Source organism: Oncorhynchus kisutch, linkage group LG9, assembly GCF_002021735.2.
Source record: "Oncorhynchus kisutch isolate 150728-3 linkage group LG9, Okis_V2, whole genome shotgun sequence".
In the NCBI taxonomy this organism is placed as follows: Eukaryota; Metazoa; Chordata; class Actinopteri; order Salmoniformes; family Salmonidae; genus Oncorhynchus; species Oncorhynchus kisutch.
The window spans coordinates 14,220,555-14,244,642 of NC_034182.2; the positions used below are offsets into that span (position 1 = coordinate 14,220,555).

Genomic DNA, 24,088 nt, shown 5'->3' on the forward strand with positions numbered 1-24,088 from the left:
CAAAGTCAACAACGGCAGACGCTTATGTAAGATAATCATCACGCATTATCTCCTCTGGCAGTCTTCCTGTATAAAACTATAGGCTGCCTCGGTCACAGAGAGGGCTGTTGGTTGGGTTGAGTGGAGTGGAGGACAAGCGGTGGCTCTTTGTGTGTTTAGGGTGCTGTACAACAATAATGCATTTCAGTTTCTCTCCTTGAGTGCTCTCTGTTTCCAGATGGAGAGGGTGGGAGAGATCTGTCCAACAGAGGGAGGGAAAGAAACAGCTTAGTATCGGTCTTCCTCAGACATCAGAAACACTGCTCTGTCCGGACCAGAGGATGCCCCAGATTACTAGAAGGGGATGGAATCACACCCAGGGTTTCTGTGTTGCTACAGATAAAGAAGCTGCTTTAGCCTCCCTTCCCGTCTCTGCTGCTGCTGGTGGGAAAAGGCCCCTTTTAGTTGGATTTCAGTCCCGCAGACTATATTCCTGTGTAAGTACAGGAGGGTTTTGATGGCAGTGGCAGTGCCCCCACACGTTCAGGGAGGCTGGGTTTGACTTGTCTATGACATTACCTGGCAGCATGGTGTGCAAACGCATGTCAGGACCTTGATCAACCACACAATCCATTAACACACCCTCCCTCATGCGTCTCCCCCTCTGCCACCCCTAGTTCCTCAGCTATTGTGTTACAGTTCCTGATTGTATCTGGTTCTGTTTGCTGTCACTTTCAGTTCAAGTTGTGCATAACGTAGTTAAAAAAAAGAATAATTGTGCTATCCAATTGGTAGTAACAGTCTAGTCCCATCGCTGCAATTCCCGTACTGACTCGGGAGAGGTGAATGTCGAGAGCCGTGCATCCATTGACACATTGCTCGCTTAAAGCGGAAGCCAGGAAACACCGTACACCTGGTAACCTAGTCAGCGTTCATTGCGCCTGGCCTGCCACAGGAGTCGCTAGAGCGCGATGGGACAAGGACGGCCAGCCAAACCCGGTCGGCCAGCCAAACCCTCCACTAACCCGTACGGTGCTGGGCCAATTGTGCGCTGCCTCATGGGTCTCCCGGTCGCGGCCGGCTTTGACTCAGCTTGGGATCGAACCAGGATCTGTAGTGATGCTGTTAGCACTGCGACAAGTTGTGCATTATTCCTAGAGCTGGGACTAACTTCCTTGCCATGTTAGTATTGTGGCAAAGAAACACAACATGAAGAGGATATATCTTTAGTAAATCAGTCACTTATGTTAAAAACAAACACCATTATGTTGTCGTCCAGAGTCTCATTAATTTCCCAAGCAATAGCACACAATACTTTACATACTGCAGGTTTTTAAAGGACCAAGGAGTTTGGTCTGCTTCGTGTTTTCGTTTTTGCAATCCCAAAAATATTGCGCTATTGGTATCGTCCTTGCCCTAATTATTACAGTATCACATTTACCACAGTTCCTCCATTTTGTCCTGCTTGTAATCTTGCTGTAGGAAATGAGGAAATGTAAACAAACATGCAAGTCCAAAGTACATACAACAAACTTGTTCACCAGGCCTGCTCTTCCTCCTGGGCCGTACTGTGCTAGCGTTTACTTAGCACTAGCTTTCGGGGAGTGGAAAAGGTCTGAGTGAAAGAGAAGACTTCCAGGAGCCCCAGCCAATCTCAAACTCACACTAGAACCTTCAGTCTGCTGTGAGTTTACATAACGGCAGCCAGACCTCTCCAGACGCCTGTTCCAGAAGAAGTGAGAACGCCTGAGAGCTTTGTCTCTGCTATTCAGGGACTGGGTGTCCGTTTTTTCCAGCATACCGGTCTGTGTGTGTGTGAGAGAGGGATGACTCCTCTGACTTGAGTCTTCAGATTTGGAGATGAAGAGTTTGTCTAGGCTGGCACACCCAGCCTAGACAAAATGTAGGATCTGCTCCAGGGAGATCTCCAATAGATCTGTGTAATTAACAAGTTATATATATATATATATATATACTTATACTTGCTGTCCAAGCGGTGAATACTTGCTGTCCACGCAGTTGTACCTTCATCAACCTTACACCAAACTTTTCGTGTCTATTTATGTGCGTTTCGATATGGTCGTGTTAATGATAGGAGATAGAATAGCATGGCTAAGCAGTGGCAGAGGGCTCGGGGCACCACTTGAGGTACAGACTGTTTGAAGAAGAGTCCCGGAGGCTTTCATCTGTTTATGTTCACAACCTAGCCAGCCATAAACACTGCTCAGCTCGACTCAGCTGTGTGTGCCTGTGCACCGTGTGTTTGTGTCAATGGGTGCCATGCAGGCCTGTTTCCTTCCTGCTGTTGTGAGTTTTGTTCTGCTGCAGAAAGGAGAGAATGTCAACCGTTTCTCTGTTTTCATACTTCAGCTAAACAAATCAAGACCCACACAGCATACTCCACCAATTCAGCCCTCACAGCTACTGAAAAGGTAAAAAAGGCTGATTATGGAAATGTGCTTCTTAGTTTAGAAATGCAAAACGGGGCCCTACGTCATCTAGCCTACATACCAAACAGAGCCATGTTGAAAAAAAGACTGTGCTCCAAAGGTGGGTTTTACTGCAGGGAGTTGGCATGGGAGTAGGCTGCTTCATGATCCGTGGCCAGTCTTCCTCTCTTATGTTGCTGTTGCATGACCTGCCTGCATGTTACATAAAGCCCTTTTTATAACTGCCTGCTGCTCTAAGTGTTCTGTTCCAGAGGAAACTCAATTTGATTGTTTTTGCAATGGCCCCGGTTGCTATCGCAGTCCCCCCCCCCCCCCTACACGCGCACACAGAGCAGGCTCCTTGATAATATGATTACCTTTCAGACTGCCTGCGTCATGGAGCAGATGAGGTGTTTGTTAAACACGACCCGTGTGTGTGCTCGACTACTCGTGCATGCACAGCCACATCAGTTATGGAACGGCAGCACTTGATCAAGCTTCCAGACCTACTGAACTGTATCACCTGTGGTCATGTCCCATCCTAGCAAGACAACAGAACAGGTGGTCTATTAGACACACCCCCTCACTGTCTGTGAGAGAATCCCCTCTCCTCTGGACAACAAACTATCATTATCCTGAATAATGCCCTGTATTAGAACTACTGAGGCCCAATAGGAGCTGGTTCTTACTCATAGGTCCCAGAAGACACCTGGCCTAAAGGTGTCTATTACACACTAGAAAGGGTATCCAGGTGGTCATTTAACTGATGGGTCTCAGCCACCACCCTCTCATTTCCCCTGGCTAGGGTCAGAAGCCAACTGGTAAAGAGCAGAGGGTTGTGGGTCACTATCCTTGAAGATCCCTGGCTACCATATGCTGTTTCTGGGAGCAGTTAGAGAAATTGGATGTGGCTGTAATTACTCTACCACAATCACACACACACTGTGCATGGTATCTATACACATCATTACACACTACGTACAAGCTCCACACACACCACTACGTGAGAGGAGAGCGAGAAAGGGAGGACATGCCAACAGCATGGAGTAAATTGGATCTCGTAGCTACTTGCTAGCTATACCCATTGACATGTGTACATTTAAATGTATACAGTGTATCAGCTGCTCAATCATGTCACTTGTAGGTCCATGAAACAGGACGTCTTGGAGAGATGCGATTGAAGTTGCTCAGGCCAGAGTGTTGTGGAAACCCTTTCTTTACTGTGGGCCTAATGTGTTTATTGCTTTGTTGGTGGGTATCCCAGCACTCTCAATACACTCGCATGGGTGTTCCAGCCCTCACAGCATAATGAACACCATTTTCCTAATTCAAATCAAATTGTATTTATCACATGTGCCGAATACAATACCTTGAAATGCTTACAAGTTCTTAACCAACAATGCAGTTTTAAGAAAATAAGTGTTAAGAAAATATTTACACAAGTAACAATAATGAGGCTATATACAGGGGGTACTGGTATTGAGTCGATGTGCTGGGGTACAGGTTAGTGAAAGTAATGTGTTAGTGGTGTCCTTGACTGGTGTGTGTTTGGACCATGATAGTTTGTTGGTGATGTAGACACCAAGGAACTTGAAGCTCTCCATCTGCTCTACTAAGCCTCGTCAATGTGACGGGGGGCATATTCGATGCCCCTCCCCCTTTCTGTAGTCCACGGTCACATCCTTTGTCTTATGTTGAGGGAGAGGTTGTTGTCCTAGCACCACACTGCCAGGTCTCTGACGACCTCCCTATAGGCTGTCTTATTGTTGTCGGTGATCAGGCCTACCACCGTTGTCACCAGAAAACATTATGATGGTGTTGGAGTCGTGCTTGGCCATGCAGTCGTGGGTAAACCGGGAGTACAAGAAGGGAATAAGCACACACCTGAGGGACACCTGTGTTGTTGCCTACCCTTACCACTTGGGGGCTGCCTGTCAGGAAGTCCAGGATCCAGTTGCAGAGGGAGGTGTTTAGTCCCAGGGTCCTTAGCTTATTGATGAGCTTTGAGGGCACTGTGGGGTTGGAACGCTGAGCTGTAGTCAATGAATAGCATTCTCACATAGGTGTTCATTTTGTCCAGGTGTGAAAGGGCAGTGTGGAGTGAAATAGAGATCACATCATCTGTGGATCTGTTGGTGCGGAATGCGATTTGGAATAGGTCTAGGGTTTCCGGGATGATGGTGTTGATGTGAGGCATGACCAGCCTTTCAAAGAACTTCATGGCTGCAGACGTGAGTGCTACGGGGCGGTGCTAATTTAGGCAGGTTACCTTTGCGTTCTTGGGCACAGGGACCAATTATGCCTATGGATTGTGGCATTGTAAAACTACAGATAAAGGTGCAATTACTGGTGTCTTCACTGAGCCTTATTATTTTTCTCTGGGTTTTAGTCACCGCCCGCTATGGCTGGCTGCTACACTCACCGCCCCGCTATGGCTGGCTGCTACACTCACCGCCCCGCTATGGCTGGCTGCTACACTCACCGCCCCGCTATGGCTGGCTGCTACACTCACCGCCCCGCTATGGCTGGCTGCTACACACACCGCCCCGCTATGGCTGGCTGCTACACTCACCGCCCCGCTATGGCTGGCTGCTACAGTCACCGCCCCGCTATGGCTGGCTGCTACAGTCACCGCCCCGCTATGGCTGGCTGCTACAGTCACCGCCCCGCTATGGCTGGCTGCTACAGTCACCGCCCCGCTATGGCTGGCTGCTACAGTCACCGCCCCGCTATGGCTGGCTGCTACAGTCACCGCCCCGCTATGGCTGGCTGCTACAGTCACCGCCCCGCTATGGCTGGCTGCTACAGTCACCGCCCCGCTATGGCTGGCTGCTACAGTCACCGCCCCGCTATGGCTGGCTGCTTCAGTCACCGCCCCGCTATGGCTGGCTGCTTCAGTCACCGCCCCGCTATGGCTGGCTGCTAGTCACTGAACTGTGTGGCTATAGCTACTGGTCTCCGCCCTGGCTAGTACTGAAGCTGTGTCTGATTTTAGTGAAGGCTTAGGCTACGGCTTCTGTCAGCACAGTCCTCTCCGTCAGCCAAACCATTCATATCACACTCCATTGTGCCAGAGATGGGCCTGTTCAGGTTTCTATTGGTGCTTAGAGGTGACTGAGCCTCGGGTCTGTGACCTGTCATGTCCAAGTTGTATGGATTTATTCATGGTAGGAAAAGCAACAACACACTCCTGTCCCATTCCCTCACAGAGAGCGTGGACAGGTTGGTAAGTGTGGCTTTGTAACCCTATAGAGCCTCTGTGCTGTGTTTCTGCACTTGGTTAGTGCCTGACTATGGTCTAAGCATGCATTAATGCGTTACACAACCCTGGTATCATGTGTTCTTACTTCTATTTTGAATGGATTGAATTCAGCACTTATTCAGTTTTGAACATGCTCATGGTAAAACGTGACTACTGTGTTTCTCGGAACAGGGCCGCTATAGTTGTAGTAGGCTACTGGCGCTTATCTATCTAATGTCACACACACACTCACACACACACGCAGGCAGGCTGAGTTAATTATTGTCACAGGAGAGTAGCCTATAGTTAGTTAATGCCGGTTAGCTAGCTGCCTTTAGGCCAATATTATTAACAGACCTTCAGTTTCACTATGAGAGGCTTGTCAATGTCTCCATACTCCAGTTGAGAGCCTTTCATCAACGTTGACGTCAGAGTTTAGTCTACAGTTAGTGTTAGTCTGTTTTGACTGTCTTGGAACTGTTAGTACAGTAGCTTCCCAGAGGTTGTGTTTGATGTGACAGTCTGTACCTTGCAGCCAAGGACCTTCAATTCATTTTCCACTGCAGGTTCCCTGCAGCCATGCCGACTGAGTGGTCTAGCGGCGCGTGTTGGTGCTATTGCTCTTGTTACGCTCTCTGCAGAATGGTTCCTGTCTGTCTTTGCTAAGTGCGAGTTAGACATGATAGAGAGTGGGTCTATGCTACTCCCCATAGACTAGTTCTACAGGCTAGCTCCTTGCCGCTTCATACCTCCGTGGCAGTTTATGGTAGATACTGTATGAGTCGTTAGTCAGACAACTCTACTTCCTCCCCGGGTGAACCACATAGTATCACATCTGCTCAGTCGTCCCCATATTCCACATTCTGCTCTCTTGTGTGCTATTGTATTCCTGTCTCTTGCCACAGACACACCTGTTTTTCATCCCTCTTTATTATCCTCATTGTGTTGCTCTATAGGAATGTTTTCCATGTTACTGTAACTAGACCTGTCTGAAGCCAAGCCTGTTTTGTCTCTGAGATGGAGATCCACTCTAAAGCGAGAAGTGGATCAGGAAGACAGAGGAACAGTGCTGGGCCTAGTGCTATTTGTTACTGTATTCCCTATGTGTCTCCCATTGCTCAATGCCATGTTATAGGCCTAGGCTACATACTATAGCCAGTGTGTATTGTTTGGGCCTCTCACATTAGGTTAACAACAAGCTGACCCAGCACATTGGTTTGATGCATGATGAATCCTCCCCAGGCAGTTATGTGAACTGTCAATCATCCCTGTCTCCCTCGTTAACAGTCCTGTGTGTGTCTGTGGTCTGTAGTGCAGGGTCCAGGTTTCCACAGAGCCAGCTAATAAAACTCAACAGTGGAAGTCTGGGTTATTGTTGACCTGGGTTCTCAAAGGACTGGTCTTTCAGTGCTGTGAAATGTTCTATTGCCTCACACACTAACATAGCTACTGAAGAACAGGGAAGTCTGCCTTTCATAATGTCACTTCTCACCACCCCATGCTTACTCCCCATTGTTGAAAAACACACGCAGTTGGGTAACAGTGGCTGATCAAATGAAGAGATTGGGGAGGATGGGGTGTGGTAAAAAGCCTGAGGAGCTGAGGCGTGAGGAAGTAGAACAGTCTTGTTATTGGACCACAGTGATGTAATGTCTTTATTACAGGCCTAGGCTATGTGCTGCAGTAATGAAACCTGTCTGTCCAGGCAGTCGTACTCCGCACACTGATATTAAGCCTATATTTCAGGAGTCTTAGAAAACCATTGCGGAGGCCACGGCAATGGCTCACCAGTATTTTATATATACATTGGGGCAAAAAAGTATTTAGTCAGCCACCAATTGTGCAAGTTCTCCCACTTAAAAAGATGAGAGCATTTGGATGATCCAGAAGAAGATTGGGAGAATGTAGGTATGGTGTTCTTTGGATGTAGACCTGCACCAGGCTGGGAAGACTGAATGTGCAATAGGTAAGCAGCTTGGTTTGAAGTAATCAACTGTGGGAGCAATTATTAGGAAATGGAAGACATACAAGACCACTGATAATCTCCCTCGATCTGGGGCTCCACAATACTTATTTTCCACCATAATTTGCAAATAAATTCCTAAAAAATCCTACAATGTGATTGTCTGGATTTTTTTTCTCATTTTGTCTGTCATAGTTGAAGTGTACCTATGATAAATTACAGGCCTCATCTTTTTAAGTGGGAGAACTTGCGCAATTGGTGGCTGACTATATATATATATATATATATATATATATATATATGAGATTATTAGTCTCGTACAGTTTTCATTGTTAGAGTGGACACATTGTTTGCAGAGCGCACAACCTAGGCTACACAAGTTTTGGTTTGTTTCGTTCAGTTTACGAGTTATCAATATATTCATTGTGTTTTGTTTGGAGCACTCCTGTCAATGTTAAGTAAGGACGTGCGTCTGATTACGCATAGAAGTAGGCCTCGGCTACCTGGCCTGCGCGCAAATGTAGGCTTATAAATGTGATCGTATTTCTGATTTGTCTTAAGCTCCACGGCTCATTAGTGGGAGTGAGTTATCAAATTAATTGTTTTTTCACCTCATACGGCAAGTTAACAAAGTCTGTTTTTACATCCATTTCCAGCTCTCTCAGCGTGGGTGGAAAAGTACAAATAAAATCATGCTCTGATCCAGTTGAAACTTCATAAAATAGGCCTACCTGATTTACTTCTTATGCTTCTTATTGCGCAAATAGGCTTCAGATGTGTCTGTCTGGTGCTCACTGGTGTGGGATAACTCTGAGGGCCCAGAATATTTTACACGATGCTTCAAGTTTGTTAGCACCAGCTTCCTGCATTTTTATCAGGATATTTTCTACATGCAGGCTGCAATATTATTATTTTTTGGGCTTTATGTAGTCTATTTTTACAAAGTTGTCAATAGAAGTTACTTTTAGATCATGTGTAATTTTTATTTGGATACGAAGGCTTTATTATAAAATAAGTAACTGTAATCAAAAATATATATAGTCGTGGTCGACCAAGAGTCTTCCTGTTCTTTCGACCAATCGATTGGTCAAACTGTTTAAATGTATTCTTCCATATATAGACACATTGTTTAAATAAAACCAACTGCAAATGCACTGAGCTTGTCTGTTTGATTAAATAATAGACACAAATGACTCCAAGCCCAATAGTCACACTGTTAAAAAAAAAAAAGACAGCAAGTGCCTGTGTGACTGGTGCATGTTGTCTTTCTCTCCTCCCTACTGCAGTGAAAAGGCACCATAGCACAGCAAGTGTTTATTGCACTGTCACCACTGTTCTGTTACCAAAATCCCCAATTTGTTTAGAGAGAACCTCCCATTAACCCTTGCTCTCTTTATGTGAAACGTGTAAGCATTGCATGCATGTGACCTATAGCCTACAAAATCACAGAAATTGCTTATAACAAACAGCAAAATGGATATGTAGGACGTGAAAAATAAACCCGAAACGGGCAAATGTTTACTGGTTGTTTAGGAGGGAAAGGGGAAGTCAGATCTGTGGAAGACATTAAACTTAGTTGTGGAAACTACTGGAGCTCAAGAAGGAGGGTATGCGAGTATGATGCATGCCAAACAGTTGCTGTTAAATTACAAGCTCCCGGTGTGATGACATGAACAAATTAATAATTGATTGATAGACACAGTAGCCTAGATATTGAAATATACGCCTAAGTAAGTTATGGTATTAAGACCAAGCAGGACACGCTCTTAGGCCTACAGCTCGATGGTGGTTCTACAAGGCTACTATACCACGCCTACTAATGATAACATGTTTTGTGACACATGTTCTGATAATTACACTGTTCCAAACAACAGGCAGAGAGAATATTGTAAACAACCAAAAATACATTCCAAATAATACCAGCCTCTTCTAACAAAAAAAGAATTGCAAATCCGTTATTACAGCATTGCAAAGATTTAAAACAGCCAAATCTGTGAAATTACTTTTATTCAACATTTTGCACTTGCATGAGGCTTGTCGCTCACGGAATCAGTAGGCTAATAAACAAACACTCAAACAGGCAACAGAAGCAAGCTACGTCTTATTTCTGTAGATGTACAGTACCAGTCAAAAGTTTGGACCCCTTGATGACAAAGCTGTCATCAAGGCAAAGGGTGGCTACTTTGAAGAATCTAAAATAAAAACAAATCAAATTTTATAACACTTTTTTTTTGGTTACATGATTCCATGTGTTCTCATAGTTTTGATGTCTTCACTATTATTCTACAATGTAGAAAATAGTAAAAAATAAAGAAATCCTTGAATGAGTGTGGTCCACACTTTTGACTGGTACTGTATGTGGATGATTTATAATGATAGGCACATTTAACAGTTACGCCGTTGATTATAGACCTAATTAAGTTGGTTTGCGCTCTCCTCAATTTTCTTAGACAATTAGGCTAAGCCACATTCGCACGGGACTAGTATTACTAGAGAACGTTGGTTATGTAATTATTAACCCAGAATGTCTGTTATTCCACAGGATGATTCTGACTGGATTAGTTTTTTCCAAACTGCCCCCTCAAATTCTCTTTTTTCCAATGTACATTTTTTTTCCTGGGGGCAAAGATATTCAACAAGTCCAGGCAATAACAGGACTACACTAACTCGAGCTTGGTTCCCAAGTTCCTAAACCATACCAAACTATCATTGGTTTAGTGTCCCCATAATATTTGAATTGAGGAAGTGTGATCATAGAGGTCAACCGATTTATGTTTTTTTCAAAACTTGAAATCGGCCCTAATTAATCGGCCATTCTTATTAATCGGTCGACCTCTAATCATAATCATTAGGATATTTTAGCAATTCGCAGTAGACGTCCTAAATGCCCCCCAGCCTTCAGATGTGCGCTAAACAGTGCATTTGCACTTGAGATGCGTTTTTAAGGCTATGGATACAAATGTGAACTTATCATTTCCAGATGTTTAGGTCAGTTATATGCTGCTTTGCGGTCTATTAACAGCACGGGTTACATTAAATAGCTGTAATATTTTTTTACTGATACATTTGGCAATATTCAAATCATACAACGTATGAACAAAAACATTCACTGTGAAGGTTGATACATGTAGACCCTTCATATATAGGCTATGAGCAGCACTTCGTTCAATTGATCAAATCAGTTCATGTTTTCTTGCTCAAACGGCGAGCAACAGCTGTCAAACTCAGACATTTCTCTCAAAACACAGGGATCAATTCCAATATGCTGGTAAAATGTGATATTATGCACATAGCATCATAGGGAAAGGCACCAATTCTACAGCGCACTAAAGATGGTTTCAGAACAGCAGACAGCAACTTTATCCAACTTTATCCATAAAGCACGTGTTATAAAATATTATATTTACATAATACAACCATATACAATTTCCGTATCACAAGTCTTAGTGATGGACTCTGCCATCCCGTGGCCTCCGCAATGGATTAGTCCACTGAGACTGGCGCGACTCAGATGGGTGTCTTGTGCACCACGACTTTTTTTTTTTGCGACTGCTCGACTAAAGAAATCTCAGTCGACCGAACAATTGACCAGTCAACTAAATGGGGTCAGCCCTAGTGTGTGGGGGGGGGGGGGGGGGCATTTAAAAAAAATTGGTTGAAAGAACAGACGACTCCTGGTCGACCAAGATTTTTGTTGTCGGGAACAGCCCTAGACGGTGGGACCAGAGGAGATGGTAATTCCCATCAGTTTGACAGAGAGGACCTGACTTTGATGTGTGGAGCACACGGATGCATGCAGACTAGAGAGAAACCGTGAGAGGGAGATCATCAAGAAATGGCCCACAAGAAAGCACGAGTCTAGGGTCTGTCCCTCAGTCATCGTCAATTCCCTGTCCTCTGACTTGTCCCTCAGTCATCGTCAATTCAGGGCTTGGAATTGCCACGGACCCCACGATACGATATCACGGTATTTAGGTGGTGATTCGATATGTATTCTGATTCAGTAGTGACTTTTATTTTCTTGCGCTTCACTGTTTCTAAAATATTGCTCAACATATGTCTGTGACAGAGGGACAAGCGAAAGCCGTGATAAGTTTTGATCAGTCATGGAAATAAAGCTACTTAAAACCAATTGGCTCCCTATTTTTAAAAAGACAGAACAATTAAAGAAGAGAAAATACTGGATGCTGCATGTACAGCCAACTAGCGCAAAAATATTGATCTCCTTACTCCTCTTGGAACTACCCATCCCGGATCCGGGAGAATTGTCATCAACTACACTAGCGCAACGGTCAAAAAATATTACTAGAAAATATTAATGAAATCACAAGTGAAATATAGCGAAACACAGCTTAGCTTTTTGTTAACCACCCTGTCATCTCAGATTTTGAAATTATGCTTTACAGCCAAAGCAAGAAAAGCGTTTGTAAGTTTATCGATAGCCTAGCATAGCATTATGTCCAGCTAGCAGCAGGAAGCTTGGTCACGAATCAGAAAAGCAATCAAATGAATCATTTACATTTCATCTTCAGATGTTTTCACTCATGAGACTCCCAGTTAGACAGCAATATTTTTATACCTAAAATACCTCCGTTTGTTGGTCACATTATGTTGAGAAATTCAACAGAAATAGTGGTCACGAAAATTATATCCATAATATCGACAAACATCACAAACGTTTTTTATAATCAATCCTCAAGGTGTTTTTCAAATATCTATTCGATAATATATCAACCGGGACAATTGGCAATTGACAGAGCCCTCAGCTGGCCACTTATGCAATGTAGTCGTTTACGCTCATTCTTCAACAAAGGCGTGAAACTACGTCTAAAGGCTGTAGACACCTTAGGGAATACGTAGAAAAGGGAATCTGGTTGATATCCCTTTCAATGGCCAATTTGGGATGCATAGGAACACAACGGTTTCAAAATAAGAGGCACTTCCTGATTGGATTTTCCTCAGGGTTTCGCCTGCAATATCAGTTCTGTTATACTCACATATATTTTGACAGTTTTGGAAACTTTAGATTTTCTATCCTAAGCTGTCAATTATATGCATATTCTAGCATCTGGTCCTGAGAGATAGGCTGTTTACTTTGGGAATGTTATTTTTCCCAAAAATAAAAATAGTGCTCCCTAGTTTCAAGAGGTTAAAGCCACTTTCAGTTATGAGAGTCCATCGACACCACAGGAGGCAGGATGGACTTGCTCACTGTCACCCTCTCACTCTGAGCCCACTGAGCAGGAATTCACTTCTGGTCTACCCTGTGGGACACTAAGGGATGGATCACACACTCCTGCTGCAGTCATTGGAGTGGTTTAGTCTTTCCTATGCTATTCTGTGTGTTTGTGCATGCAGTACGGCAAATAGCTGTTGGAATCCTTCCAGGTCCAAATTAATACTGTGTTTTGTAGTGTGGTGTCAGGGAATTTGCTGTGGTTTAGTGGTAGTATAGGAGCTCTCCAAGTGGGCTTGTACTGAATGAGGTGTATGCAGTGCTTGATTTTAAGTCTACATAACCTGCATTAGTTGAGGATTATCGATGTCTGTTATGCGGAGGAAAGGCGTGGCTGCTGTGGACTTCCCCTCTAAGCTGCAGAGGAAGTCTCACACGGGGGGGGGGGGGGGGGGGGGGGGATAGTTGCTACAGTGCTGTGACACTGATTGAGACGGTCATCACGAAATACCATAACACATGGTCAAATTGCTCTTCCCATACCAGATCTTTATGTAGAACAATATCCATGCCCATCCAGATGTCGATTAAGTCAGGGGTGTTTAGTCTATTTCCAGCTTTTTATATATATATATATATATATATTTGCAAACGGATTACCTACATAGCATCAGCTATCTTAATTAGTCAGTCAAACCTGTTCCTCGTCTGACTGAGAGAAGCGCTGGAGAAACCAGTCTGACGACACAAAGCATAGCCTAATCTCTATTCTTAGAACACACCACACACATTACTTCACACGTTAAGCTACACTACCTCTACTTAACCCAGCACTGAACTCATTGTAACTCTTACTAAGGCTTACTCTAAGCAGTCAATCCCAGAGCATCTTTACTGACCACTATCCCTCGTTGCTTGGCCTACTGACTCTTTACCCTAAAAACTACTTCTCTTTCTCTTTGTCAGTCCTGCTCTTATACCGTTGCCACCCCAGCTAACCCTGCCTGCCCCAGGAAAAGTTGCTTAACTGCTTACTTCAATCCGAGTACAGAGGGAGAGTATAGGCTTGTAGTTCATTTAACGGAGTCTAATCCGACTGGCATTCATTAACCTTGATGCTGCAGTAACTACAGTGATGGGTGAAGAAAGAGCAACAGGTTGAACTCTCAGGGAGTGTCTGTTCTACTGTCTTTCTGTTCTCCCCCTCACCGGCTGCAGTGTAGTGGCCCGTGGCTATAACAAACACTGTGTGGGAGTGAAGGCTTTTTTTTTTTTTTTTGGTCCATTACCTCATTGGGATGTTTGTTTGTTTAGCCTTTTGCCTGTCATGCTCTGTCTCACTGGTGCTCCTCTTAACCCTCTCCTGTCTGCCCCATCCTCGTCTGTATGGACTCAAATACACTCCCTTTTATATACTCTGTCTCGTAACGCAAAGTAATGATACTGATGTTAGTTTGTTCAAGACCGCGGTCATGAACTGGCTCGGTGCGGAGTCATCTGATGTAGTTGATCATGACCTCTGCGAGGTTCTGTTTGAAACAGAGGTAATCCTATAGAGCTGGTTGGAGAGGGTGAGAAGACAAATTATTTTTAACACAGTAACCAACCCAAATCTTTTCTCTCACAACCCCAGAGTGGTTATGGCCCATGCAATAGTTAAGTGTTGTCATAACCATCACCAACCTCTTTCTCTGTGGCTACCCATAATCCCCTGGGTCTTACTGTGAGCCACCTGAATCAGCTGTGACCTAGGTGGACTTGACCAACCATTTAATCCTCACAGGCCCATCCTACTACAGCTCCACCAAGCCCAGTTCAGTCTGCGAAGACAGCTGGCTGCGGCAGGAGTCTAAACCACAGCATTAGACCACATCCATTGCTAACCGTAACAAAGGAGCTCTGTTCTGTTACTTTATGAGCCTGTTGTCCTCTGTGGTAGGCAGTAAAAACAAGTCAATCAGAAGCACCTCCAGAAGGGCATGCATGCTTTTTACTGCCTTGATGTTGACATGAAAGACTAGTATTAGCTATTAGAACCATACCACTCCACTATCAATGTTATTGCCTAAGGTGGACTCTTCTGTGTGTGTGTGTGTAAACACAAGTTGGCACCCTGGTCTCTCGTGCAGTGTGGCCTTATAAGGTGTCCAGTGCCTGCTAGGTCTTTTCAGGATACTGACTGGGGTTTAGGTTTGTTTTTAGTATCTAGGAGCCTTAGAGCAGAGAAGCACTATGCCCATGTAAGAACACACATCGCTGTCTGGACTTTGGACCTTCAGGCACACACGGAGAATGACGCGTGTCTGCTATGACTGCATGATCCAGGGTGAAATGGAGAGAAAGCTGCAGTCATGTCCATTAAGAAATATGACTAAAATTCAGTTCTCGTTATCAACGAACTCTGAAGTCAGATCCTTCTACTTTCTAGGAGTTTAAACTTTGTGTGTGACGGTCACAGCCTTCAGCAGAAAGACACTCTCTGGATCTGGGGAGAACATTCGTTACATAACTATGGGTTGGGCCGGGTGCACTTCTGTCCTATGGATGAGTCGTCTCTGCTGTGGTGGACCCTTGCCTTGAGGGGGAGACCCAATAAGATACAGGGTGTGTGAGATGCATGATGGTTGTATGCGTGTGATTCCAGTGTTTCCCCTAGATTATTTTCCAAAATCAACTAGGGTAGGGCGATTCCAACTACTAAACACAAATATAAATGCAACATGGATAAATTTCAATGATTTTTACTGAGTTACAGTTCATATAAGGAAATTTCACATGACTAGGCAGGGGCGCAGCCAATCAGAATGAGTTTTTCCCCACAAAGGGGCTTTATTCCAGGCAGAAATAATCCTCATCAGCTCTCCGGGTGGCTGATCTCAGATGATCCCGCAGGTGAAGAATTAAACATTTATTTTTGGGGGTGTATTGCCTTTTTAACTAAGTCAAAAACTAATTCTTACTTACAATGACGGCCAAACCCGGATGACGCTGGGCCAATTATGCGGCGCCCTACGGGACTCCCAATCACGGCCGGATGTGATACAGCCTGAATTTGAACCAGGGACTGTAGTGATGCCTCTTGCACTGAGATGCAGTAGACCGCTGTGCCACACGGGAGCCCAAAGAAGCCGGATGTGGAAGTCCTGAGCTGGCACGGTTACACTTGGTCTGCGGTTGTGAGGCTGGTTTGACTTACTGCCAAATTCTCTAAAACAACGTTGGAGGCGGCTTATGGTAGAAAATTAACAAACATTTCTGACAACAGCTCTGGTGGACATTCCTGCAGTCAGCATGCCATTTGCACACTCCCTCAAAAGGGAGACATCTGTGACATTGTTGTGACAACTGCATGTTTTAGTGGCCTTTTATTGCCCCAGCACAAGGTACACCTGTGTAATCATGCTGTTTTAATCAGCTTCTTGATATGCCACACCTGTCAGGTGGGAAGAAAGCAACGCATAAACACGAAGCACTTTTCTTAAAAGGAAATGTTTGTAATTAGGAAAGAAGTGACGTGAGTCAAGGTGCAACAAACATTGATGCTCACTTTTTGTTTTATTTAAACAAATATTATAAGGTTCTAAAAGTAAATAGGTCGTTTTAAAATCATCTGAAAACTAAGCATCTCAATAAATAACAAAATGCAGTGTGTCGTTAGGTAATGCAAAATTCCAGTCTGAAGGAAGTATGCTTTGAAATAATTTCCCTCAGTCATTAGACCTGTTTTTTGTCACACTCCCCTTTTTAATGAGTCCTTGTGTGTATGAGGGAAATGGAAGGCATGTATCTGTTCCTTAGTCGTAGCTTTTAGAAATGTGGTCATAATATTTTGTAACTTAATCCGTTCAAACGCTAGACTCCATATGTAGAATCAACATGCCACATAGGCGCTAGAAACCACACTATAGACAACCACCATAGTGCTTGTCGTTCTGGAACTGAACGTCCGATATTGGCTTTTATTATTATTATTATTATTATTATTATTTTAAAGATCTTTCATTAATGTGCACAATTAATCAAAGGGCCAGTATAAAATAATAAACGGGCTAGATCTGGCCTGGGCCCCGCCAGTTGAATATCCCTTATCTAGGTCCTCCAAATGAAGGTCAGGACAACACTGGCAGGCCCAGGGCTGGAGGCCTGTCAGTGTGTGTGTGTGTGTGTGCTCTATGTCGATCTGTATCAGCTGATCTTACCAATCTCTTCAGGCCATAACACATGTAATAACACCACTTAACTCTCTCTGTTTCTGTCTATCAGGATGTGGAGCAGGAAAGGGAGTTACGGACTCATCTCAGCAAAGAGGAGATCAGACAGAAGGTCGTGCTGTACAACTCCTCCTCCAAGGACCACCTCAAAATGACCCTGGTAAGTGACTCCTGACCCTGACCCAATCCACTAACCCATAACCCAACTCCTCCATCAGACATTAGGCTACCTCGGTTAATCATCCCTTTTGACCTAGCTTCCCACTTTTGACCCCCCCCCATCCCTAAACGAACTTGTATGACCGTCAGGCTCTGATGGTTATCTCTGTCATGAGTGTGTGCGTGGTTCTGCCAGCCTTCAGAGCTGAACTGTAAAGGCTCATTCAGTGCTCACGTGTTGTGCGTTATCTATCCCCTCCTGATCTACAAGAGACGTGACACACACGTTTGCTTGCTGCATGTTTCCACCACATCTCTCCTTCCTTCCTTTGTTTACTAATGATAAGGATGATGATTGAACAGAAGCTCTGTTGTCCTGACCTCCCCTGTTATGTGGAAGAGGACCAGCTCTGTCTAACTGACTGCTCAGTGCTCACCAAGCTGCGGGCATGATGGTGGCACACAGCACATGTTCACCAGACTAGCTGTCTGGAACAGGCCTGTCTGAGAGAGATGTATCAGATGAATAACTAGCATACTTATTTCCTTCTGGGTCAAAGTTCGAAACCACTGTTCTTTGATTCACATTGATGTCCATCTAGTCCATGCAATCAGACCTGTCAGTCTCATCTAAAACATGCAGTCAGGCTGGCATAATGACTCTACTGCGGTCTTGTTGTCTTTAGAATGTCTTTGTTTGCTCCCACTTCTCGCCTCTCTTTGTGTCCCTGATCTGTCCATCTATCACAACCACAAGTCACTCTTTGTTCTCTTTCTCTATAGAAACATAACTCCGCGATGGTGCATTTTAGTAGTGGCAGTCAGCTGATGCGTTTCATCTCTTCTCCTTTAATAACCTTCTAAACACCAGTGGTGGAAAAAGTACCCCATTGTCTTTTTTTCTTTTCTTTTTTTAAAAACTTCAAGTAAAGATACTTTAATAGACAATGAATCAAGTAAAAGTGAGTCATCCAGTAAAAGTCAAAGTATTTGGTTTTAAAAGTATGGATAATTCCTTATATTAAGCAAACCACACGGTGCCATATTTTGTAAAAAAATTTAATAATAATAAGATGGGATTTTCTCTTTAGATGTGCGTGAATTGGACCCTTTTCCTGTCTTGCTAAGCATTCAAATGTAACAAGTACTTTTGGGCGTAAGGGAAAATGTATGGAGTAAAAAGTACATTATTTGCTTTAAGAATGTAGTGAAGTAAAAGTTGTCAAAAATATAAATGGTAAAGTAACCCCCAAAAACTACTTAAGTACCTTTACACCACTGCTAAACACGCTCTCTCGCACAGTGCTGTCACGTCCACAGGGGGATGGCATGTGAAGTAATGGGTTTAAAGATGAGCCCACAAATCTGGGCTCCATCTGGTAATTAATGTGAAGCCCCCACCCACCCCATCATCTGGTCGTCTCTCACACAGACATGACAGAGCTTACTGTGTGCGAACATGAGTGCTTGTGTACCTGTTCTGTGTTGCCATGCAGTATCCTAACCGGTCTCCCTCCCTCCCTGTAGAACCCCAGTGGTGTGTATACAGGGTTCATTAAGGTGCAGTTGGAGCTGAGGAGACCCGTCACAGTACGAGGGGGCCAGGGAGGAGAGGAAGCCTTCTACCTCCCCCAGGGGGCGATTAACACTCTTCACATCAGCTCCAACAACACCGTACGACAGGTGGGTCTCACACACGCACACAGTTACGTACAACCTGCGTGCAGTGATTTTGTAGAAAATGGCTATAATTATATATGAACACTGATGCTAATCTTTAATGTTTCCATCAGGTGATTCAGGCCCTGTTGACCAAGTTCACCGTAGCTGACAACCCTGCTAAATATGCCCTGTACAAACGCTGCCGCAGGGATGAGCAAGGTAAGTGTTTGTGTGGTCTGTCTTTCTGGCTATAGGAGACATTGTAGTTAGACTGGCATCTATAGCATGACAAACCATGTTAGCTGGCTGGATAGCATGCATGCCAGAACTGGGCTGGTGTCTGAACATAGTGTGTGTCGGTATCTGTAGGGTTTAGGGTGTGTATTTCTAGACGCCTCGCCCTCATGTTGCTGAATGCCACAGGGCTGTCCACACACACACACACACATTACTTTTCACCCCTGTGGCTGGAATACCCCACCAGGGAAGGAACACACACACACCGTGTACAGCAGCAGCTGTTCTCAACCAGCCAGCCTGTGGAGAGAAGTCCACAACAGGTTTCAGTACAGTTTACAGTAGCAGTTAGACTGGCATCTATAGCATGACAAACCATGTTAGCTGGCTGGTGTCTTGGTCTTCTGTTCCCCCCCGCTACTGTTCTTCCTATTTTAGGGCTCTGCTAGATAAGATGGAGAGGGCAACTCGCTGGTGAGGTTCAGCATGGACCTTCACCCGGCTCAGAGTCTGAGACCACCAGCAGACAAGCAAAGATGGATCAGTCCCTATACCACAGAGCAGGAGATAAACCCATCTTACTGAAGACTGGGTGGGGTTAGGGGTAGAGTAGTCGGGAATAGGAGTGCAGGTAGCTTATGGTTGTGAATAGGTCAGACTTCCAGCCGAGTTGCAGTGCCGACAATAGACAGACCGTGACAGACTGCACAATCTCACACTGTTGTGTAATCTGACGCTCTTCATTATGTCAAGGGAAATGCGCACACCCGCTATCCCAGACCTCAGACCTCTAGGACAGCGTGACTCGGACGCTAGCTCTGACGTTGTGCGTGTTTGCGGTGTTTTCCCTTCGGTACATGAAGAGAGGAGGTCTGAGCCTGTTAATGTCTGTCTAGACAGTATATACTGTGGTCCAATTAAAAACATGGGGGGGAGGGGGGCACGGTCTCAGTTCGAAATGGTTAGGATTTGTAGCGTCATAACTCTGACCCTAGATCTGTGGTTACTGCGTGATCTATGAGGAATGGTAAATGTATGCACGTCTAACTTATGACCCATTCCGATGGTGTAAACTTAAAGCCCCTGCCTGCCGCAAGAAATGCCACGGTGATGTCTGAATCTGGCATGGAATGTGGGTCTCTCCCAGTCCTGCTGAGATGGATGGCTAAAGTACTGTACTACCATGGCACCATCTGGTACATAGCTGTGTAGAGCTAGTCCCTTTCAGCAGCTGTGTTTTTAATAGGAAAGCCTGTAGGCTTGGCCTAGCAGGCAGGCGGGAGCCTCTACTGTACAGCACTTTGAGATATCAGCTGATGTACGAAGGGCTATATAAATAAATTTGATTTGATTTACTGTAGAGGGACAGGCTGAGAGCATGTAGTGGTGTGAGCTGCTGTCTCTGGATATGGAGCATGCAGGAGGGTTTAGGGCTGCCTGGTGACTTGACTCGCATGAAAGACGTCGGTCTCTCTGATCTGACTGGGCTGCTTTCTGTGTGTGCTTACCCCCATGGCATGTAGCCAAAACTAAAAAAAATATATTATTTTTTACTAAAGCTCTCATTCGTGTTTTTACAGCACATCACCCCCCCCCGACTTGACATTGAACCCTTCTGTAGAATAAACCCTAATAATCATGAATTATAACCACAGAATATTATTGTGTGTTTCCTCCTGTAGAGTACATGTGTAAGCTGTCGGAGGGAGAGCATCCGTTGTTCCTGCGTCTGCTAGCAGGTCCCAACACCGACACGCTGGGCTTTGTCCTGAGAGAACAGCAGACTGGCGAGGTCATGGTAAGACGCACACTGAACTCCCACACACACTAAACACACACTCATGCTCCCTGTATTAACCATACCTCTCTCCTCTTCCAGTGGGAAGCGTTCTCCATCCCAGAGTTGAGTAACTTCCTAAGGATGCTGGAGAAGGAGGAGACTGAGCGGGTGTGTTCCGTGACGCGTCGCTACGACAACTACAGACTCAAACTGCAGGAGGCCATGAGAGCAGCAGGGGGGCCGGGGTAACTACTGTCCCCGGAGGAGAGAGGGCTGGGAACCAGAATCCAGTCTAAGGGACACTGAGGGGGAAACTGGTCCAACCTGATTCAGAAACTGGAGAGAGCTGGAATAAACTCTAGATTTTACCTGTGGACCCTATGTGCAATACACTAGATGGACACTAGAGGGCATCTGTGGTTCCACTGCGTTCAGCCTGGACTTGGCATTAAGCACTCAAGAGACTAGCTCCATGTCTTTACTGAGTAGGCCTACACCCCTGTGTGCCATATCCACTCTTCTGTTCACTCTCTTTTGATCCTTCTGGTTATTGCCATTTTTTATTCTTTTAGAATGACCTTTTTGAACACGTGAATGATTCAAATCCCCGACTATTTGAATCCATTTATTTTGCATTTTTATTTAATTGGTGGATGCAAGGGTTTGTACATATTGTCATTTTTAATTTATGTGGGTGAAGCTTTGTTCTGTTTCTTTGCAGAAATTGTTTTATTGTGTTCTATGAAGGCGTGGCAGCAATCCAACCCCCAAAGGGCCCGACTCGTGTGCTCACTGATTTCTCTCACAGGGGTTAATGCACAGAAAACATATCAGCAACATAAAGGCTAGACTGGTTTATCATGGAAAGGACAGTCTTGGATGAAATAGAAACTAGAAAAGGCAAATGATACAAACCAGAATACGAGTGGTGTATTTAAACTGAAGGTTGTGATGGTCTTGAAAGGAGAAGCATATTTGGTGCAGTTTTTAGAGTCTGACAGTCACAAGCTGTTTGGGGTTTAGAGGTCAGGATGGAAGTGTGACCGCTTGTGACCAGACTGACAGTGGCGTTTGAGCTGACCGCTCACCTTTGACCTCTGGACAGAGACTAGTTGTATCAGAGGAGAAGAGGTTAGCGCTGTGAGAATGGAAAGATTTAAGGAAGTTGACTAATGGTTTTAGAGGAAGTAGATAAGTAAGACTGTAAAAAAACAACAACAAATGAAATGGATGTGACAAACGAGTTTTTGGAGTTCCATGTTAAGAGATTTTCTATGCTGAGAAAGTTCAGGGCCTCTTGGAGCCAGTGCCAGGCCAGTGGCCACAGATAACATGGTCAGGAATAGCAGCAAAGGGCAATTGCTATATTTATGTTCCTCTGGTAGTCATTGAACATGGCTACATCTATCCTAATCTGCTTCAGGGCTGTTAGGATAAAGTCAGTTTATTGTAGAGGTGACGTCACATGGCCATGTGTTCAGTGTCCTAGACTAGGAGAAAGCGGCTAGAACCTGTTGCTTTGAAGTCCTCGCATTTTGCCTCCCTGTCCGTCTCTCTCTCAGTACTGTATTTACATCTACCAGGGTTGTATCGATTTTCTGGTAGTTACAGGAGAGGTCATTTGAACAGAGACTGTACTTTGGAATAGATGGACAATGAATTGAATGGACAGAGCAACTAGTGAGCGCATTTTGGGCCATCAACCCTCGGCACAGTATCAAAACACACTGACCAAATGCAAGAATATATGTTGATTTGGCATGTTTAAAAGCCTTGTTTATCTGCAAGTACTATATGACGTTTTTTCTGATGGTACTTCATTAGTTGCCATGTTTATCTCTATAGAAAGAGTAGTGGTGTGGTTATATAGCCCCACCTTATGGATAAATGCTGTAACTGTCCTCTCGGTCTGCCTGTTGGTGATATGATGTGCTGTTGCTTATGTTTTCATGTTCTATAACCAAAGCTATTATAAAATGTTTGGATTTATTTTAGGTTTTGCCTGATGCTCCTAGAGGCCTCAAATTAAGGGAACATTTTATAGCTAGAGTTTATTATAAGGGGTTACACACCCAGAACTTAATTTACGTTTAAACACTGGGTTAATGGAATTAGATATGGTCAAATCTATAACATTTTTTTATCCTAAAGCCATTTTCTTTGCATGCCTTGCTAGATGGTGTTGCAAAGCACAGTGTTACATTGACAGATACCACTGGCCCTGTGTTAGTTAGAGGTCTGCACATCTCAGCATCAGGGCTTTGAATCAGACAAGTTCATATCTATCTACAGAGCTTCTATCGGACCAGTTTACGATCTACTGAAGCTTCTGGGCACTTTACCTTTTAATTCAGGGATTTTTCTTTGGCATCTGGTAAATGGAGATGGCAATCTTCCCCTATTATAATTCTAGACAATGTTTCATAATTAGGCCTTATTGAAATGAGTGGCTTTTATGAAAGATGTAAGGTGTTTGTACAAGCTCCTGTATGATTTGTTAGACTGTGAAAGTTGGTTTATCTTCAACTTGTATCATGGGTAGCGCTCTCTGGTTGGCTTTGTTAAGTGGGATGTAGGAGGATGACTGCTAAAGTAACCCATATAAATATACTATAAAGCATTCATCATCTACACCTAATGCATATAGGTCTACTATGTGGCTCTTAGGAACCAGAGACCAGTACTGTTGAACATGGAAATGTATGAAAGTTTTTAAACATAAACTAGTTAGATGCATAACTGTTATTTGCCAAAGATTGCTAGCCCCCCTGTCTCTTCAGCTATGCCCTTGTAATGTTCGACGCTGCAGTGCTATATGCAGCGACTGTAAGATCTATACCTGGAATGATTCTGCTGACAGTGTTAGTGATGGTTCAGTACCAGGATGGGGATGAACACAGCAGCTGTGGGCTCAGCTTGGAGGAGACGGGATTGAACCGACATGTTATAATGAAAAAAAATGTTGCTATATTCTATTTATATTATTGATGATGCAGATTTATTTTTGTAGGTAACTTTTTTTTTTTTTTTTGCATTGTTACCAAATGTGGCCTTCTCTAAAGGACTGAATTCATCTATTAAAGATTTAAATTGTAAAAAAAAAAAAAAGGGAACATTGGTGAATCCAATGATCTGGCCACTGAATCAAAAATGCTGAACTAATAATGAGACCTGACTGCACTCCTATAGGCAGCTCCTAAAGGGGCAAACAGCAGTTGCTACGTAAGTTGATGATCTCCAGTACATAGCCA

General features: G+C 44.3%; 1 protein-coding gene across 2 annotated transcripts in view; it reads left to right on the forward strand.

Annotated features, from left to right (window-relative positions):
* The window catches only part of LOC109896788 (ras association domain-containing protein 3), a 50,589-nt gene extending 27,763 nt beyond the window's left edge, over positions 1 to 22,826 (forward strand). For both annotated transcript variants that reach the window (XM_020491139.2, XM_020491141.2), the window contains 5 exons: positions 17,052 to 17,159; positions 18,686 to 18,841; positions 18,952 to 19,039; positions 20,740 to 20,855; positions 20,937 to 22,826. In XM_020491139.2, the coding sequence (XP_020346728.1) occupies positions 17,052 to 17,159; positions 18,686 to 18,841; positions 18,952 to 19,039; positions 20,740 to 20,855; positions 20,937 to 21,086 (618 nt within the window). In that variant the 3' untranslated portion in view covers positions 21,087 to 22,826. The remainder of the gene's footprint in view (positions 1 to 17,051; positions 17,160 to 18,685; positions 18,842 to 18,951; positions 19,040 to 20,739; positions 20,856 to 20,936) is intronic.
* The last annotated feature ends 1,262 nt before the right edge of the window (positions 22,827 to 24,088 follow it).